The sequence below is a fragment of the Solanum stenotomum genome, chromosome 3 (assembly GCF_019186545.1).
Source record: "Solanum stenotomum isolate F172 chromosome 3, ASM1918654v1, whole genome shotgun sequence".
NCBI classification, from domain to species: domain Eukaryota; kingdom Viridiplantae; phylum Streptophyta; class Magnoliopsida; order Solanales; family Solanaceae; genus Solanum; species Solanum stenotomum.
This window is the reverse complement of record NC_064284.1, coordinates 57,314,937-57,336,781: the sequence shown is the minus strand read 5'-3', so window position 1 is coordinate 57,336,781 and position 21,845 is coordinate 57,314,937. Positions and strand designations below refer to the sequence as shown.

The following is a 21,845-nucleotide window of genomic DNA, read 5'->3' as shown; positions in this document are numbered from 1 at the left end:
TATGGATTATAAGAAATAATAAAAACAAAATAGTTTAATTCCATCATCTAAAATATACATTTATTTAGATATATTTAATAGAAAATAGTTAATTGTGTGGGATAGTTGAGTAATTTTATTCCGCAATGAGTCATTTTATTTCTATTTTTTAATTTTTTTTTGCTCACTGTTCTTTGAAAATCATACTATTATTTGATAATTATATATAATTTTTTTCATCTTTAATACATACCTTATCTTTAAATAACATTTTAACTTTTTTTTTTTTACATTTTATGTCTGATGTCTACATTAAAATTCGACTAAATTTAGATATAGAAAGTCCTTTAGCAATTGTGTGGAGATTAACACTATTATCGCCATTTTGGTAAATTCAATAAAAAGACAAATCATAAATAATTTTCAAGAGATCATTATACATTTTGATTGAAATTGAGATGAACATTTGCCACTTATTCAAATATAGATAGAGTCGATAGAAGTTTTCTGTCAAAATAATAATATATATTTATTTAACTATTACTCTCTCACATTATTATTTATTTTAATAAAGTAATATTACATTTTAATTGTTTTATATCACTAATTCCATGTGAATTGCATATAAAATGAAAAGAATTTTTGAAATTTTATAAGAATTGTTTTAAATAAAAATAAAATTTTATTGCATATAATATAAGATCTTACAGACAATTTTAAGTCAAGTGAATGCTTTTTTTTCTTCTATTATTTTTTAGATTATGATAACCTTCCGATAAAAGAGGAACAATGACATTTTAAATAAATTGAAATAAATTAAAATATAAAAAATAAAAGTTATAAATTTAATCTAACATTATTGTATTTCAAATATTCGCGCAATGCGCATATACGAATACTAGTTAAGTATAAAACGCAACTTGGTAACCAAAGGACTCTGATTAAGCATTTTCAAACTTAGATCTTCTTTTATCTTTTTAAACATATATACTTTCAGGATTATAAAAAAAAAAAGATAAAAATAAAATAGTTTAATTCCACCATCTAAATAAAAAATAGATATTTAAAGAAAATAGTGTATTGTGTGGGGCAGTAGAGTAATTTTGTTGTGTGATGAGTCATTTTCTCTCTGTTTTTCAGTTTTATTTTTTCTCTTCGTCATTCGAGCCTTTCATTCGGGTGTGTATTATCTATCAGGTGTATCTGCGTCTTTGTTGTTTTGTTTGTGTGCTGCTCACAAGACTCTCCTTTTTTTTTTTTGTGTGTTGAAAATCCCAATCGCTTATAAGCCCTAGCCACCATCATCATAAACTCATTTTTTCTTTTGAACTAATGTTCTTTTTCAATCTTCGTCAATGGACTCTCAAACCCTAATGATCGGACCTTCATATCATCTCTCCGGCATCTCCTCCCGCCGGTAACAATTTTTCTCTTCATTATATATTTTGTTGATTGATTTTTTTTTTTTTTGATGTAGCTTTTTGTTGTTCTTATTTTTGGAGCTTTTGAATGCTTATTTATGGTATATTTGCTTGCTTGAACAGGCAAAAAAAAAGGTTTAAGCTATGAACGAGAGTATTGGAGTTTGCAAGCTTTGTTTAGCTTCTATTCCTACTTAATGAGATACTTGCATATTTAATACCGACAGCTGAAGCATCAGCGTTTTGTAGTTTTTTCTATGGGAGTTATTAGAAATCGTCATCTTTATCTGTTTTTCTATTTTTAGATTATTTGATTGTGTCTTGTACTATTTTTCATTTCATTCCCAAAATTAATGCCTTTTTTTTCCTGACTTTTTTCTTATTACATGGGGGGCAGGAGAAGGGGAAATGGGGGAGGGGATTACAAGGTGAGAATGGAATCCTCACCAACAAGGTGAAAGTGAAAAGTTCAGGTAGCCAACCCAACCAACTGAGTTACTGAGACACCCTTTGACTTCTTTTCATTATTAAAATTGGTGCCTTTTGTTTTCTTCCTGAAATAATAGACTACTATCAGTTTGTACTATTCTTGTAGTTGTTGTGGTGGAGGTGTTAGTACCTTCCCCAAAATTTTAGTTTGTGTTTGCATATCCACTGCCTAATAGCTGTTTAAAGTTTTCGTCTTTCTTGTAAATGATGATTGATGTTCTAATTTTTTACATCAGCTATTAATCTGTATTAGTAATTTCTTCAGGAGAGTGTTTCACCATGGTGAAGCATTCTGCTTTATGATGGTTCTGTTCCATATCATCATTATTCTGGCTAAAGGTGAACCATGCTCAATGAAGGGACAGCAAAACCAAGCAGAGTATGATGCATGTATGTCCTACAAACCCAATGAGGTGGATGGCTTTAGTGGTGATTTGTCATCTGGTTTCGTTCTTGAGAACCCCGTACCTCGTCAAAGTCTTGATAGCGTGTGTTCACATACAGACTTGTTCTGCTTTCCATCCAGATTGCGGGGGTTTTTGTTTGACGAGAAGAATGCCCAATCACAAGTGGAAGAAGTTTCTGGGGTTCAATCTGATGTTGATATAGGATCAGATGAAGAGGATAAAAATCTTAGTAGGTCATCTGATTCTTGTATTTTCAAGTTTTTGGGTGGAAGAACAATTTCATGCTATCTGAGTTACCAAGAGTGTTACAGTGAATTGTCTTGTAGTTGTATAAGAAGGGATAGGCAAAATGGTGTTTCTTTTGGTGAAGTGCCTTTGTCTGATGATAAATGTCAAAAATTGAAACCAAAAGCAGAAGACGAGACAGACAGTTTCAACATTTTGGGTGGTTCTTCCCCTCATGTAGAAATCAATCCCCCTTTGCTTGACTGGGGGGAGAAGTATTTATATTTTCCTTCATTAGCTTTTCTAAATGTTAAAAATACACACAGCGACAGGACACTGACTGTATTTGAACCTTATGGAACCAATTCTCAGTTTTACCCTTGCAATTTCAGCGAAACATTGTTGGCACCTGGTGAAACTGCATCAATTTGTTTTGTGTTTTTGCCTACATGGTTGGGTTTCTCTGCAGCGCAGTTTGTTCTGCAGACTAGCTTTGGTGGTTTCTTGGTTCAGGCTAAGGGCTTTGCTGTTGAATCTCCATATCGCATACAGCCTTTAGTCAGTCTTGATATTTCCTCTAGTGGAAGGCTGAGTAAGAATCTTTCTTTGTATAATCCTTACAATGAAGCCCTCTATGTTGAGGAGGTAACTATTTGGACGTCTATTTCTTCCGGAGATAATACCCGTTATGCAAAGGCAATTTGTAATATGAATAAAGGTGAAGATTCAAACAATAATTTCAGCTTGCTTGGTGTTAAGGAGTGGCTGGATGTCAAGGGTGATGAAGTTGGTATCCCTCTAGTTGCAATTAGACCCCATAGGAATTGGGAAATTGATCCTGACAAAACTGAGACCATCATAGAATTAGATTTCCCTAGTCATACAAGGGGAGAGATATTTGGTGCCTTTTCTCTGCAGTTGCTTAGCTCTTCCAAAGGTAAAGCCGATACAATTATTGTCCCTCTCAAAGCAGAACTGGGCAAGATGTCTGCTCACAGTGAGCTCACGGATCCACTTTTTTTGTCTATTCAAACTGTAGAACAATGTGCTACTGATGGTACTAGTGTTGTTGCTTTGTCAGTGAGAAATGATTCTCCTTACATATTGAGCATTGTCAAGGTAAGTGAAGCTGGAGAGAACATCAAGTATTTTCGTGTCAGATATGTTGAGGGACTAATACTCTTCCCCAGTACTGTTACGCAAGTCGCTGTGGTCACATACAGCTCCCCATCTGTTCAGCTTGATCCTCTGGTGCAAGCTCATGAAATGAGCATGAACTGTAAATTGCTCGTATCAACTAATGACTCAAGAACTTCTGAAATTGAAGTTACTTGCATGGATGTAGTCAGCCTTTGTTCAGGAGGTAAATATGACACTTCAATTGGTCAAGAAGAGCACTCTGATGAAGTAGAACTTGGAAATACCAGAGCAACCTCTTCAAGCAGCAGCATGCGGTCACCATTAGAAAACAAGGTATTGGAATTCTGCTATTTGGTTCTTATTATCTCTCATTTCGTGGGTGTGGCATCTTCTTTTCAGAGGATATTCTAAACACTTAAATGAGTAAAAATAATTTGTTAAACTTCAAGAAGTTTCAGGGCTGTTAGATTTGAGAATTCAAGATTTGTCTGTTCCTATTAGAGGCATTTTTGCAAGCAACTGGAATTTATATTTATTCTTTTGTCTGAAACTAATATTGTGGCAAGAAACTCAAACTAAGCCCTTAAAAGGGATCTGTGTACGTAGAGTATAGAAGTCTCTTTTTTTAACTGGTAGAGTATTGAAGTCCTTAATTATCAGCATAAAGTAAGACTGAAGATTGTGTCCTGTAACATGTGATAGGTGGAGCCATAAATACCATATCATGTATAATGCAGGGGCTCTTCTTCTCTATCTAATCTGTAGTAGGAGATACACCCTTATACTTAAATTTAATGTATCAGACACACTGAAGATAACTGAAGTCATCTTCAGTGGAAAATAATTGTGCATGTTCAGTGTATATTTCAGGATGCTGGATACAATTGCACTCTCTGATAGAAGTTGTTTTGGTTAACATTGTGTTTTTTGAATACATAATAGGAGGAGATTCTTCTGCAAATATACTCACACAGTCACATGATAACTTATACTCCCTCTGTTTAAAAAAGAATGAAAAAGAATGAGTTGCTTTCCTTTTTAGTCTGTTTAAAAAAGAATGATCCCTTTACTTTTTTGGCAACACTTTAATTTCAGCTTTCCACGTGGCATATTTAAGGCCACAAGATTAAAGGACATTTTGGTACATTTGACATTTAATTTAGAACCACAAGATTGAAAAGTCTTTTTTATTTTCTTAAACTCTATGTCAAGTCAAACTAGGCCATTTTTTTTTTTAAATGGAGGGAGTAATGTTTATCAATAGCTATTCATTTGATTTATTATGCTTGAATCAGTGTAACAACTCCCACAGAATTTAGCAGGAATGATATGGAATGTCCATAGTGAACTGTTTTTACTAGTTCAGCAGAGTTGTACTTCTGAGTCGTATTTATTTCATGTGAAGCTTCACTTTGTTTTAGCTTTTCTTAATTTGAATGTACCTGTAGTTGAAATAATTGTCAGTACTGTATCAGTCGCATGCCTTTGTTTAGTACAGATGTATATAGAATTAGCTCCTGATTGTTGATTTTTCTATCCATTTAATCTGAAGGCTGTGGATACAACAATGGCAGATGAGTCGGTATTGAAGAACTGGAAATCTCATGCTACTGCTAATGGCATGTCCGTACTGGATGAAAGTGAAGTAGTGTTTCCAGTGATTCAAGTCGGAAGTTATCACTCTCAGTGGATCACAATAGAAAACCCAAGTCAAAAACCAATCTTGGTGCAGCTTGTTCTAAACTCCTGGGAAATTATTGATGAGTGCAAGACTTCAGGAAGCCATTTGCAGCCTTCTCTATCAAGTAGAATAGTTGCTAACTATTCTATTGCTCCAAAGAGATACGGTTTTTCACTAGCAGAGAATGCAGTAACTGAAGCACTTCTTCACCCTTTTAGTAAAGCATCATTTGGTCCAATTTTATTTCAACCTGCAGCTCGATGTCAGTGGAGAAGTTCAGCTTTGCTCAGGAACAATCTTTCTGGTGTGGAGTGGTTAACTCTCAAAGGATCTGGGGGATTGCTTTCTTTGGTCTTGCTTGATGCGTCTGAACCTGTACAGAACTTGGAATTCAAATTAAACATGCCAACCCCTCTTAATCTCTCTTCTTCAGGTGTGCTATATAACATGAAGGATAAATTTCATGCATGTTCCCTGTCATTGTCAAAGGAGCTTCATGCAAAGAACGTGGGGGACTTTCCCTTGGAGGTCAAAAAAATTGAAATCTCTGGAACAGAGTGTGGAACAGATGGGTTCGTGATAAATGGTTGTAAAGGCTTTTCTCTTGAACCTGAGGAGTCTATAAAGCTTGTGATATCATATCATACTGATTTTTCTGCTGCCACTATACATAGAGATCTTGAACTGGCTTTGGCAACTGGTATACTTGTTATACCAATGAAAGCTAGTCTTCCTATCTGTGTGCTTCATTTCTGCAAGAGGTCTTTGTTCTGGACGAGGGTGAAGAAATTGCTCGTCACAATTCTTTTTCTAACTTCTTTATTCTTTCTGGTTATTTGGTGCATCATACCCCAAGTGGTGGCCTTTGGCTCCCATGAGTGCTTGCCTAAGAGTGGAAAAAGCTATATGACATCTGTTAGTCATACTGGAAAATTGTCTCGCATGCATCCCACTGAGAAACAGATTGGCAAGTTCCTCTTCTCCTTTAAATTGAACGGTTTGCTTAGGTCAATTGGGGAAGGTGAGGCTCTGTCAGTTGAAAGTTTCAGTACATGTGAAGATATTCAAGCTGTCTCCCAAAATCAAAGTGTAACTGATCAGAATGTGAATCATTGTGCAGGATATAACTCTGTATCAGATACCCAAAAAGGAATGGAGGTGTCATCCTCTGCAAAGTCGGTAGTGATTCAGAGTTCTAATATATATGAAACCTCAAAAGCTGGTAATCTCACTGTCAAAATTGCAAAAGAAAAAGGGAGGAGGCGGAAGAAGAGAAAGAATTCTGCGACTGCTTTGGTTGGAGTTTTTGATGTTTCAAGTAGTCATAGTGGCAATTCTACACCATCGTCACCCCTGTCTCCTACCTCAAATTCAACACCTCGTCGGCCATCTCCACAGTCTGCTGATGTGGATCGACCTGTTAAGCTCATCAATCCCTTTGCTGATGTTGGTAATCATCAATGTAAAAAAAGTATACACCCCGAATTTGTATCTCAGAGGAATGTCTTGCAGAGAGAGGTAACATTAACGGATGGTGGAAAAAATTCTTGTCCTCCTCAAGAGAAGCCTGCTGCACCTAAAAGATCAGTCAGCAAACCTGTTCTTCTGCCTTCAGCAACCTTCCCTTGTGCTGATAAATCTGCTCCTCGCTTGATGTGTTGTCAACCAGTGTTGGCTTCAAGTTCTGTAATTGCTCATCATTTACGAGCTCCTGGATCTAAACCTCCAAATCAGATGGCAGTTAAAACTGATGAAAAGATGGGTATGGAGGAAAAGTTTACTTATGATATTTGGGGTGACCATCTTTCCAATCTTCCCCTTGTAGGTAGGTCAAAGGAGGTATTGGAGACGCCTCCGTGTGCTTTAGAAAACAGCTCCAGTAGTTTCTTTCTAAGGGGTCCACAGACCCTTATTACCAACTACCAACAAATAACTGTAAGTTCTGACCGTGAAGGTTAATGATAATTTAGTTAAAATCTAATCTGCTGTCTATGTTTGGGTACAAGCACTTACCTCTTAGATAACTTTTATAAAATATATGTGCATAACCATGTTTTGATAAAAGATCGACAAAGTAGGACACAACTAATTGCATCTATAAAACAGATCAATAACCATTTGATAATGGAATGTAGAACTATAGACACACCTGCATAATGATCGAATACCAAGAAAGCATCAAGTTACACGAGTTTTACTTTCGTCATTTTGGAACATGCTTAAAACTATACTTGTCTTGCAAAAATGTTAAATTGTATTTCATACTTAAATCTTGATATATATAATTTTGAGTATAATAATTGCACCATATTGCATGTCAAATTCCTTTAATGAAGTTTTGGATCTTCTTATCATTTAATGCTAGATCATATCATGTAATAGGGTGCCCGCGGTTATGTAATCTAACTACTCCTGCTGGTTGAATTGACATCTTTCATTGGATTAATTGATCAGTTATATAGGGTTTTCACCCTTTCTTTTACTGAGTAAACAATAGGAACAATGGTGATTAGAAACAAGTCATACACGACAAGTGACAACCTAGAAATTTCCTCCACTAGGGAATGACTTCAAATTTATTTGCTTCACTTGAATTTTCTCTTACAATGCCTATTTTCGTCTCTTGTTACTATTTTAGTGCGTCCGAATCATTCCTATTCTCACAACTTCAGTTTCACCTTTTTATTGAAATAGGAAGGAGCTCGCAGGTAATGCATCCGTAAAAATAGCCTTTTTCTAATGCCACTCTCATAGACTACTCTAAGCATATTGCCTGTGGTAATCCAGATTCTCCTTAGAACTGGCTCCTTCTGTTTTCAAAGCTACGGAGTGAATTCATGCATTGTGAGGATTTTTACTTTAATATATTTCCAATTATCATGTTTCTGCTTGATATATTTAACAAGGTGGGTTAGAAGTGTAACTCTTACTTTTTAGCATTTTGGGTATACTTATTTCTTCGTTGTTGGGGAAGGTCTGGGTTATTTGAGGTATGTGAACTTTTCTTAATTATATAACGGCTAGGAGTTTTTTTCTCCAAGTTGCTTGGATCCTAAAAGAAAATGTTGCTGCATCCGTGACGGATCCTCCAAAAATACATAATCTTTGTGTCTTTGGAGGATCCTACATGAATGCAACAACAATTTTTAGAGGATCCAATCATCATAGCACTTGGACATAAGTTTGAGTCTCATTGGCTGAAGAAACTTGTCTGAGACATGTTCTTTTGGTTTCAACACCATAACTTTACTAGAAATGTGCATAACCATGTTTTGATAAAAGATCGACAAAGTAGGACACAACTAATTGGCTATTAAACCAATCTGTAACCATTTGATAATGGGATGTAGAACTATAGACATGCCTGCATAATATGATAATTTACCACCAAGAAAGCATCAAGTTACACGATTTTTTTTTGTTTTGGAACATGGAAAAATACTATGTTTGTCTTGCAATTTTTTTTTAAAATTATATTCTTAGTAATCTTGATATACTCATAATTTTGAGTATAATAATTGCCCTATATTGCATGTCAAATTCCTATAATGAAGTTTGGATCTTCTTATCATTTAATTCTAGATCATCATGTGATAGGGTGCACATTGTTGTGTAATCGAACTACTCCCTGCTGGTTGAATTGGCATCTTTCATTGGATTAATAGATCAGTTACATGGATTTTTCTCTAGGGAATGACTTCAAATTATTTGTTTGCCACACTTGAATTTTCATTTCCCCTTTTTTTTCTTTTTCTTCTAGTGTCTGAATCATTCCCTATTCTCACAAAACTTCAGTTTCACTTTTGTATTGAAATAGGAAGGAGCTTGCAGGTAATGCCTCCGTAAAAATAGACTACTCTAATCTATGCATATGGCCTGTGGTAATCCAGATTCTCCTATAGAACTGGCTCCTTTTGTTCAACGCTCTACAGAGTGAATTCATGCATTGTGATGATTTTACCATAAATATATTTTCTTTTGTCATGTGTCTGCTTGCTGTTATTTAACAAGGTGGGTTAGAAGTGTAACTTGTCCTTTTTAGCATTCTGGGGGTACTTATTTCTTTGTTGTTGGGAAAAGGGTTTGAGTTATTTGAGGTATGTGAATTTTTCTTAATTATGTAACGGCAAGGAGTCTTTTTATGGGAACTGATGGTTGAACACTAGGTTGCTCGGATCCTAAAAATAAATGCTGCTGCACCCGTGAGGATCCTCCAAAAATGCATAATCGTTGTGTTTTTGGAGGATCTGACATGCATGCAGCAGCAATTTTTAGAGGATCCAATCATCATAGCGCTTGGACATAACTTTTGAGTCTTATTGGCTGAAGAAACTTGTCCGAAGCATATATGCGTTCTGTTCATGGATATCTCCTGCTATGGATGTCAATCACGGGGGCATCTCCATGAAAGATAACTTACCATTTCGTGTTTGTTAAATGTCTTCTTTGCTACCTTGCAGCTCTAGTGACTGTGTAATGTCAAACACTTCACAGCCTCTTCCCGATGAAGGTATTGAAATATTCAGTCTGTCCATATTAATTTACGTTATTGCATTTTTGTTAATGTGTGTGTATTAGAAGGTTTTGTTCTGTAGAGAGCACATCATACTTATTTTCCTTGTTCAATTGGTTGGTAAACTAGCAATTGCATGCATTATTCCCAGATGATGATGCCTTTCTCTATCTTAAAGGCAAGCTGGGTTTTCTCAGCAGCCTTTGTTGTTTAATACTAGTTTTAGAATATGACAAATTCAACAGTAAAACTTATCTGATTTTTGAATTTTTTTCATCGAAGAAATCATGAATTTACTGGGATATATGGAAAATTTACCGCAGGTTGGTTAGAAACTTGATCTTCTTGCTACCAATAAGATTGTACATGAAGACTTTTTCTTTATTGCCAGAAATTGATCCGGATACATCTTCTTGATAGAGCACCCTTATGTGTTTAGTGCGAAAATTAGACCCCTAAGTTGATGGTATTACTTACAATTGACGAGAAAGGGAAATGTTCATGTGTGTGCATAACTAGTTGGAATTCAATAGCTTTTGCTTAAATAATGTACAATATATGCGGTTAGAGGTGTTCACGGTTTGGATAAAAATTGATACAAACCAAAAAATCGAACCAAATTGATTAAATGAACCGATTTTATTTACGGTTTGGTTTGGTTTTAGATTTTTAAAAAATCAATAGTATTTGGTTTGGTTATGGTTTTGTTCGAAAAAAATCAAAGAAATAATCGAACCAAACCGATAAATAATACACATAATTTTATAAACAATTTTAAAAATCTTATATATGTTTTTAAATTACTTATGAAAGTAAAAATGTCCAAGGTAAGAACTTCTATCTTATTGGTTTCATGTATATGAGTGTCTATGACAATTCTTTGTGGGACTAAAAATGTCAATGTCTCTTCCTTCTAGGACAAAACTAGTGAATTTTGAAGCTTTATTCATAGTAAATTCAATGATCGAAAGTTTTATAGTGTCAGTTATTCTAACTATTTTTTATTTTGAATGAATTATTGTAACTATTTTCACGTTTTGAATAAATTATTTCTTTTAATTTTATGTATATGGTTAATAACTGAATAATTGAACCAAATCGAACCGAAACCGATAAATATATATTATATTAGGTTGATTTGATTTTGATAATTTTACACCCGATTAAGTTGGTTTGGTTTTGGTTTTGACCAATAACCAATCCAAATCAACCGGTGAACACACCTATATGTGGTATGTGAAATTGAGTAGATATGGCCTTGTGTTGAGAAATCCATTAAACATGTAAACAAATTTTAGAACCCAAATTACCCTAGTAATCATCGTATTCTAAAAATGAAAACCCTAGCCTCACTTCTACAGTAAGTAATCTGATTAGAATTGTAAGTATCATTCTAAAACAAAGGTGATCTACAGGGCCTTCTCTTTCTTCTTTTTCGTGGGCCATTTTCTTCAACAATTTCGAGTTGCTCTATATCTCCAATAATCTGCAATATATTATATGTTTTACATAATAATATCATTAGTCAAAAAATTATTCTAACAAACGACATTATAACGAAGTTCGACTGTACTTACTTTGCAAGAAATAGAGCAATATTGATAGAATTCATCCTTTATTTTTCCTTGGCATATGACACACTTGGGATTTCCCCCGTTTCCTCCTTTTGGTTTCAGCAATATAACTTTGTGATTGTTTATTATATATGGCTGAATTTTCCTAACATCTACCTCACTTTCTATATCAGCTTTTCGAACGGATGCTTTTTCCGATACTTTAAATATCTGCATCATGTTAAAATAGAAGAAGAGATAATTAAAAATATAGCTCTAAGAAATAATTGCCAATATATATATATAAAGAAAATCTCCCCCTCTTATGTTTTGGTGAAGGATTATGTACCTGTAAAAATAGGTGAAGTTCATGTTCAGCTTCTGCATCTACCCTCCAACATGATTCACAAAGAGGTTTGTTTGTGCACTTTTTACAAAAAAATGTACAATATTGATTATGTACCTCACATATACAATTATGTCCATAAAAATCAATATCTAGTAGAGGTTCCAACCATGGTGGACGGAGTTTGTTATCCCTCTCCATATCTGAACAAATAATATAGAGAGGTTTTGACAACAAAAAGAGAAACAAAACTTATTGCTTATATGACAACCTCAACAAATTCAATGTAATCTCACAAGAAGGGGCTGAGTAGGATGTTGCAACTTTACCGCCTACCTTATATAGAGATGTCAATAACCATATTCCTAATTTGTATAGGACTTGAAATCCATGTGAAAAAAGGAAAGGAAGGAAAAAATAGTATTATTCCTAGTAATATTGGGAAAAGGAACGGATTACTTTAGTCATTGTGAATTGGCAAGTATGAAAGTTCTTTTTGGGTCATTAGTTGAATATATTACCAAAAATAAACTTGGACAATTTACTTTTATGGTAACTTTTTTTAATCAAATATACAACGATTTGTTTTATAGGCAAATTTAGCGTAGACTACAACTATTTTTTTACCACAATATTTCGTATGCATTTTAAATATTTTGAATTTATATATTGCATATAAATTAATTTAATTATTTTAGAATTTTTAATCATTTAAATATTACATTATGTCAACACCCCTGAGGTAATCACATCTTGTGGTTATGGCTTACACGGGAAAATATGTTAATGCAAAGGGATTGGCTACAGGAAAATATATTGATTTTTTTATTTTTTGATATTGGTTATTTGACAATTCAGTTTTCTATGAAATTGACGGTATGACAACGAATGGATTTAAAAAATGAACTATTTTTTACCATACTTTTTTATATGCATTTTTAATATTTTAAATTATTATAATTGATAATATCTTTTTTTTTTTTATGTAGTTTTCAAATATTTGAAATTCATTTAGAAAAAACTAAAAGATTATATGTCCAAATTTATTGTCAAAATTAAGCAGATTTAATCTCGAAAAGCGAAAAATATTATTTAGATAAAGTAATTTAATTTTATAATATGAATTTATAAATTAATTTAATTATTTTAGAATTTCATACTGATTTGATTTGTGTACATATAATTGCACAACTTGATAATTACGTTATTTTACAGGTGCAATTTGAGCTAGAAATTCTAATTAAGTTAAACTAAGACGAAACAAAAACAAATTGAATTAATTTCGGTTTGAAATCTAGTCGAAATTTAATAAAAACAGAACGATTCAATCAATTAATAATGTTAGTTAACACGAGTAATATCAAACTCGTCTCATAAATTTGGACAAATAGAATATGATGCTATTAGTCTCAAACAAAACATAAAAAAAAAAGAAAAAAAAAAAGACAAAACTGAACGACAAAATGAAGAAGACTTGATAATCAAAAAAGATATGAAATGCATGTCATATGTTCATAGCAACTGAAATCTTACTCTATGCTATTGAATGTATGTTGATGCAATAAAAAAATAATCTAATTTCAAGTTGTAAAGCAAAATAGACAAAATAGATAGAGATAAATGAAACGACAAGAGAAAGAGCATGTCAAACTATCTTATATTAGGCATACATCACTATCAGATACACTAATTTTACCTCTACTTTCAAACAATTACATATATTACCACTTTTAATAATTTATACCATATATTATTGAAGATACAATCAATACCCATATCCCTTAAAACTAGGATTGATTAATTATTTTAACATTTAAACTCCAAAATTAGTGTTTTAATAAAAACAATGAGTATGAGTTAGAGTCAAACTCTAACTCTTCCTCTTCCCTTAATCAGTCGAAATTTACTGTGAGGAAACACTCTATTAAAATATATGTTCTACAACTTGTCAACACACACATCAAATTCTTAGCCTTTGATTATCTCACTCTCAAACCAATCCCACGAATTCACCATTTTTTCTCGCAAGGGGAGACACCTCTTGCGCACAGAGACAATGGAAATCGTTGTAAGCAGAGATTTCAAGACCAATAGATTTATCAAATTAGACATTAACAATGGTACTGCATAGATCAACCAAGAAACTTTGCATCACTTCTCCCGTCGGATCTAGGCGCAGTGAGCAACACTGATGAATCAAAAGGTGAAGCAAACACTGTTGCAGTGAGATGCTCTGACCACCCACGAACGTATCAAAAAGTTTCAATTAGTGGAGATTTACGCATGTATTTGACACATTATTGAGATACGATTATATGTATCTAGTTTTTATCAGTATAACTTATTAAGTATGTATGTATCTAATGAATTTATTGAAGATTTACACATTATTGAAAATTTACGCATGTATTTGACACAATTTGTTCTTGTATGATACTCATATATCTATGTGTTTAATTTATTGGATACATTATATATTGATAATAGATATATCAAATTAATAAATTCATTATTTTAAGAGTAATAAAATGAAACAAATCAAATTACATGACCAATATATACATGTTTTTATCTTTTATTAATAATATTAATTTATTATTAAAAAATAATAAAATATTTCTGTCACGACCTGAGCCTACACCTTGGACGTGGCCAACATTCGAGAACCATTGCTGGTCCCCAAACGAACCCTTATTCTGGCTGACTACAAGGACTAACTCAAGCATACATAAGCATCAAATTGAAAGAAACGTTTAAAACAGTTTACTGAATCTCAAACATTCGCTGAATATATTGAGTATGAAACATTAGTTTTTAATAAAACATCTGAAACTGAAAGACTCTCCAAAATTGTCTATCGATGAAGCCTCTAATGTATACAAGGATGAGTGTTGGGACAAGACCCACGACTCCTCAAGAGAACTACTAGTAGCAACTCATAAAAACTGAAGTCCTCCAGAAGCAAGGAGGTCTTACTCAAAAGTTGATGGAATGATCTCAACGGACTTTTGCTGAGGATCCTAAGAACTTGTATCTGCATCATTAAAAGATGCAGGTTGAATGACATCAGTACATTGAATGTACGATTATGGAATATAACTGAATAACAAATAAGTGAATGAAAGGGCTAAAATAGATAACAATGTACTCAAGTTGAACGTAAAGAAATAAAAGAGTTAAATCATTTAAAACTTTACAAAATACATTCTCATCTCTGAACTCAACATAATAAGTGATATATAAAAATACACTTTAACTCTATTGGGATATTCTGTAACTGACAACCATCACTATGAGCTACGTGATGATACAACGTCTCGCCCACGCTTCCAGAACTGTCTTATACCTTGACGGGGTATAGAACATCCTCAACTAAGTGGAACCACTAAGCTATGCTTAAAAAGCAATAAAGAATCATGTAAAAAGTATGACCCTTTACCCATGTTGGCATACATGATTTATGGGGGCTGTGAGTTGCTTGTACTCTCCTCCATATCGGTGCTCAATATTACTCCCAATAATATATACTCATCTTCATATGTTTTAAAAAACCATATCTCTTTCTCTGGTTTGAGATAATTGCTCAAACTACCCTCTTAAAAGAGGTAACTACTCTTGAAATAACTTTTGAACTCATAACTCATTTAGAAATCTCAGTTTCTCTTTTATCAATGTAAAAATTGATGTTGTTGGAATACATAGTCCCCTTATACTCATACTTGAAAACCCTTTCTCAAAAACATTTCAAAATCATATTATAATATGATCATTGATGACTCGGGAAGTCATATTGCATAAACATTGATGACATACTCGATTGTCATACTAATCATGTTTTAGAAACTCTTTTCTCAAAACTCATCTTTACTTTCTCAAAACTCAGTTTAAGAACTCAAGTGTTGACTTTAAAAGGATTTTCAAACTTTATAACTCAAATTATAGGGTTCACGTGGAATTATGGAGATCAACAACTCAACTCAGGGATCTTAATAGAAATAAAAAAACTCAGAACTCATAACTCAGGACTAAAGAACTCGAAACTCATAACTCAACGATATTTCTCCTCTAAAAAATACTCAATTCATAGAGTTCATGCTGAAATATAGACATGAACGAATTAACTCAAAAATTTAAATGCATAACATATAAAAATCAATAATAATGAATAGAATTTTAAAAAGAAACAGGAACTCAAGACCTCAAAATCAACATATCTCAAGAATACTCAAATCCAGGGATAGAATCCTAAATTACTCTTTTACTGATTTGAAAGTAGATGTAGGGCGTGAGGACGAACTAGTACAATACTAAGATAGCCTTACATACTTGAAAGAATAAGGTTCTTGAAGAAGAACTTGATTAGAAGCCTTGAAACCCTAGCTTGAAGGAGAAAAATCAAGAAAACCTTTCTTGAGATTCTTGAATTACTTTCTTGAAATCTCTATGGCCAAGAATTATGATTTTTATTAGTGATTCATAATTTGAGTTGGAAAGAATGAAATTCTTGGAGAAAGACTTACCATGAAGAATAATCTTGAAAAAGATTGAAAGAATCTTGAATGGAATCTTCTACTTTGATTTTTCCTTAGGGTTTGAGAGAGAAGAGAATGATGGATTAAGAGATGAAAATTTGATTGTTTCCGGTCTTTAATTAGTCAAGAAATTCGTTTAGGGTTTTTTTAGAGGTAAAAAGACAAAAGCGATCCTTTTTAATGTTTTCTCGTCAACTAATTCGTCACAACATTGTATTAGGTTACTAAAATGGTCATAACTTTTTAATAAAAAATTGTTTTGACGCGAAATTAGCGGCGTTGAAAAGAAGATTAAAATACCTTTAATTTGATAGGTTATGGGCCACGTAACTCTTTATATTCTAAGAGATATGGTAGTTTGAAGTTGATCCAAGTAGAATCTTACATCAAAACTTAATCGGTAAGGAAACTTTCAACTCAACTTTGTGCTAGGAATTTCTAGTGACCTTAATTGATATCCAAAATCATTCCCACACTAAAGAATTTACCTTTTCACATATGAGGAATTTAAAAATCACCCGATATGACCCTACAAGTAAATGAAAAATGGTTCGAGTCTAACTTAGAAATTTTTGGGGTGTTATAATTTCCGCCTTATATTAAAAAATTCAATTGATTTAAATTTATAGAATTAATTGTCATGTATTTTAAAAATCCTAAATTACTCCTTTAATTAAGGAAATCACTTACAAACAATTAAAATAGATTAATAAAATATGTATCTCGAGTTTAAAATTCGGCAGATACATGTATCTAGCGGATTCAGACTCATGTTTCCAAAGAACAAAATATGGTAGATGAATTAATATTTGAAACTACCAGGAATTCTAGTAATTAGGACCTAAACTAATGAGATTTATGTAATTGCCCAATAGTTTAACCATAAAACAAGATAAAAACTGAATCTCTTAACAAAAAGTAGCATTTCATATGATTACGTGAACCTTAACTATTTCAGTGAGTATCTGTTATTTTTGACCCTCACAAATAATGAATAACTTTGCTCAGATGGAAAGTACCCGTATCAAATATGCTTCAACTCCTTAAGATTTTCTTTAAAGTTGGCGGGGGGTGAAAATGATTTTCACACTTTAAAAAAAAAAATAGATTAAAAGAGAAAATAAGGCAAACAAATTAAAATGGTGAAACATAAGAACATATAAAAGGTAAAACGGTAAAGTGTCAAATGTCTTTACACTATGTGAAATTTAGTTAAAAGGTCTCCAGTAAATACTTCAATACAAAAATGCTCTTGCTTTCCATAATCTGGTCCAAAAATACAGGTGTGGCCAGTAAAACATTTGCTTTAGAATTTTGAGCCTCAAAATTATAATAGTAAAGTTTATGATCTTAGTTTCACTTGAAATAATATTGAATATTATAAAAGAGATACAAAATTTAAATTCAAAAACAAAAAAGAGAATAACAATCTACTTTTTATCAACAATATTTTAAAACTTTGAATTAAAGAAATCAAATTTTCATATTAATAAATAAAGTTTTCACAACAATATCCAAGATAATATATTGCAAATAAATGGCCAAACTTTTAATAACTAGAATTATTTCTTATTTTTAATAGTGTGGGTTAGCTGCAAACCCCGACAAATTGAATTAAATAAAGGGATTGTGTTACGGTTGATGAGTCGGGGATTTCGACTCATTTAGGGCTTAATTTTTACAGTTTATTGTCCTAAATGCCTACTTTATGCTCTAAACTGATGTTAAAATGCTAATTTGCAGTAATGAAGGCAAAAGAACAAGGCAAGGACATTATCGGGCAAAAAGGAGCAAAACAATTGAAAAATTTGAAGAAAAACAAGGTTGAGGATCACCAAAAACACTCGGCGAACCGCCGAGTGGTTCTTCAGCTCGCCAAATGTTCTAGAAGGCCAGTCCTGGGAAAGAGCCAACTCGGCGATGAAAAACGCAACTTGGCGACGCACCGAATGGATCGGCGATGGCAATTCTGATTGCCTAAAGTTACAGTGAGAAAGTGATAAAGGGGACGGAAAAAACGACGATGGCAAAACACACTCGGCGCATCACCGATTTGGACGACGATGAACGACTTACTTCGGCGATCTGTCGTGAAGCTGAAACTATGGAAGAGTATAAATTCGATTTTTAAAAGATGAAAAGGGGAGTCTTCCAGTTCTTCCAGTCCTCTTCTAGTTCTTCCAGTCCTGCTTTCATGCAACACATTCTAACTCTGGGTTTTTGATTCAAACACTATTTTTAGTAGTTTTTGAGTAGAATTTTGAATTGAGTTTTGATTTGAAGTTGACTCCAAGCATTGTGAAGACTTGAATTTTGTTACTTAGCTGATGGAGAACATAGTTGGTAATAATTTCTGGCTTTTAATGATGCGTGGCTAAACCCCCATTCTTAGGGGTGTGATTATGTGATTAAATGCTCTAATTAGCTTATGGGTGTTATTATTTACTAATTTAAATATTTATTTGAAGTGGATTTGATTGATAACTGTATTTTAATTCATGAATTGTAGTTGCAAATGTAGTTCTAACTTAGTATTCTAGGGTTGCTTGAGAAAGATGTTTTAAAATTAAGGCTATCAATTGATGATTGTAGTGATTGGGTTATAGTTGATTCAGCTTGAGAAAGTGAATCTGAACTCACTCCTACCAATCTAGCTCGAGAGAGTAGATTAATTGAGATTTTGGGCTATTCATATTTTTATGCTTGTCGAGGTTTGAGAGAACTCGCTTGAATCGTGATAGCTGATTGAGAAGCCTAGCCTAGCCGCTAAGATTCAACATCTTTTAGTAAATTATAATCACCCATATAGAGAAATTAGCATTTAATCGATCACATCCCCGAAAATCTTTCTCTACTTGATTATTACCCTATTTTCGTAGTTGTTAATTGTCACTCTGAACCCCGCCCATTTGACACTAGTTGTCTACCCCTTCAATTTACTTTAATTGTTTTCGATAATGTTTACCTCTACAAATGACTAGAACACTTCTGTTACTTCGTGATTGAATTCTCTTCCGTATCACTCCCTGTGGGATCGACCCAAGCGCTTTGTTGGGTTTATACTAGATTGCGATCGCTTACACTTAGAATTGAATTAAGCGTAGTTGAGCGTTATCAACGGTCAAAAAATATAAGTAAATAGTGAGTTTGAAACCTCTGTCATCTAGAAAGAGAAAAAAATATATGCAAGTAGCTGGGGTTTGGAACCTCCACCATTTGAATTTTTTTTTTTTTTAAATTTCAAAATACAAACATGTAATATTGTATTTTTAATTCCAAATAATATCACTTGAAAATAAAAATTTGTATTTTAATTCCAAATAACCCAAAAAAATGTGTATTGTGAGTTAAAAAAAAAGTGTTTACCTTAATTTGATACTTCCTTTGTTCAATTTTACTTGTCACTTATTTCTAAAATAGATTTTCTCATTCCTCGCACTAAAATGATTAGAGATTGTCGATCGTCTACTTTAAAATAAATGATCAAATAAATATCATTTTCTTAACAATACTTATATTTACTAATTTTACGTCATTGATATACTTTGAAAAGAAGAATAATGAAGAGAGACAGTCAAATCTATACACACTATATAATAGTTTTTTTTATTATTATTTTTTTGAATATATGGAACATATAAAAACTAAGAGATGGGAAGAGAGATTTTGGTATTACTTTCACAAATACTATTTTGAAGTTTAGGACAACTAACAAAGTGTTCACCTTTGTATCCAAACAGAGTTTTATCTCTCTCTAATATATGTACATGATTAGTCATATTGACATAACATGAGATATATACACCAGTATAATATTTTAGCAGTTTGGAGATAAATTTTATATCACGTACCTCATATGCTGTGTAATTGAATAATTGTATTCCTCCTTTTATTAAATAGGCAATCAGATTATCATTATTCATTTCCTTTAACGTAAACATGTTATCTACCTTTTCGTCTGCCTCGAACTATTGAGTAACGCTGAGTACATACCTAGTATAATACCCATGTTCACTCCATTCATGCCTCCACAATCACCATCGGTATGGGCCATCTTCAATATTAGGCTGAGGTGGAGTTAAGTGGGAGTTTGTGGGTTCTGACGAACCCAATAGTTTTTTTGTAGACTCTGTATTTGTATTAGAAAATTAAATAAATATATATGTTTATTAACTTGTAAACCTCCATTTGATTGTTCAGTGTTAAGAAATGAGTCATGAAAATGTTTTCCACACAATGGTTGAGGGTCCAAACCCTACTATCAATAATAGTTTTTGTTTTTATTTTTATTTTTAAGGAATTATGTTTTACAATATTTTTCTCTTATGTCCTAAAATTTAGAACCCCAAATTTCTACCTTACTCCAATATTTGACCAAATAATTTGGAGACGATCCTCATAGTTGAATTGTTATTCATCTTTAATTTGCAAAAAATAATGACAAATGACAATAATAAGATTTACTTTAAACCATATATTATTACTCTTATTTAGAAATGAGAGTGTGGGTATACTAACAAAGCTTCTTGTACAACTCTAGAGTGCAGTGTTAGTACACCTACACTCTCATTTCTAAATAAGAGTAACAAGAAGCTTTGTTAGTTGTACTAAATTAAATTTTTTCAAATTTACCGCTTTTTTTCCTAGATTGATGGTCTGTATTGTTTTTTTGGTCCTTCTCCTTTGAACATGTGTACTTTAAAGTGTTCTTTTTTTTTCATTCTCAAATCCTTTGTTTCTTGGAATTTTAGAATATATTCGTTTGACATAGTTGAAAATTGAGGAAAGAAAATTTCTGAATTAACCTTGGTTTCTTCTTGGAGACCATCATTTTACACAGTTTAATCATCGCGGAATAACCTCTGAAGTTGTCTTTAGCTTTCTATTTTTTTTCATTTTAGTTTAATGTTTAGGGATAAGAATTGTTCATATTTGATTTTACTCATCATGTTTTATTGATGGAATCTATGTGCTTTTGGTGTTGTTATGGAATCTGAAGGAAGAACTTCTTACACTACTGAAGTGTTTGATGAAATGTCCAAAACAATTGAGCAATTTTTTGTTTTAAATGTTAAGATGATCTTTCTTTTGGAGAACTAATCTTTCACATGATTTACGCACCTACGTACGTCTTAAAAATTATGTAAACAAGCCTTACCAGGAATACATAATCAATTATATAATTTATATCTATTTATTGAGTAGGCGTTAGTGTTTAAGAGGGTGTTTGAATTGACTTAAAACTTGGTCAAACCTACATTTAAGTCGATTTTTAACATTTTATATTTGATATATTTCTTTATAGATAGTCGTTTTGCAATGTAAAACTGTTGGAGCTTCTTCTTGAATGTCATAATATGACTTGATTTGTGTGATATTTTGGGGTTATAGAATGACATCCAGTTCTCTATTTGAATGTATTTGTGAAGCGTATAATTTAATACTCGACACTACAATGAATAAGAGGGAACGTGATGAACTTCCTGTTAACGGGTATTAACTGGAAGGCTCTTGATATTTTTTTATTGCGACTTTATCAAATTTCTTCATATTGAAACT

At 32.6% G+C, this 21,845-nt stretch overlaps 2 protein-coding genes across 2 annotated transcripts; one reads left to right on the top strand and one right to left on the bottom strand.

The window, feature by feature from the left end:
- The first annotated feature begins 1,161 nt into the window (after nt 1-1,161).
- On the top strand, nt 1,162-7,323 carry LOC125859980 (uncharacterized). The gene is given in 5 exon segments (XM_049539838.1): nt 1,162-1,396; nt 1,798-1,831; nt 1,833-1,873; nt 2,155-3,994; nt 5,214-7,323. Coding segments are annotated over 5 exon segments (4,065 nt in total). The 5' UTR covers nt 1,162-1,334; the 3' UTR covers nt 7,302-7,323.
- Nucleotides 7,324-11,248: 3,925 nt separating this feature from the next.
- Nucleotides 11,249-11,956, bottom strand: LOC125859090 (uncharacterized). Its single transcript, XM_049538822.1, has 3 exons — nt 11,758-11,956; nt 11,433-11,639; nt 11,249-11,341 (listed from the first exon to the last, which is right to left on the bottom strand). The coding sequence occupies exons 1-3, from the start codon at nt 11,953-11,955 to the stop codon at nt 11,249-11,251; spliced, it is 498 nt and encodes a 165-aa protein (XP_049394779.1). The 5' UTR covers nt 11,956.
- Between the last annotated feature and the right edge of the window lie 9,889 nt (nt 11,957-21,845).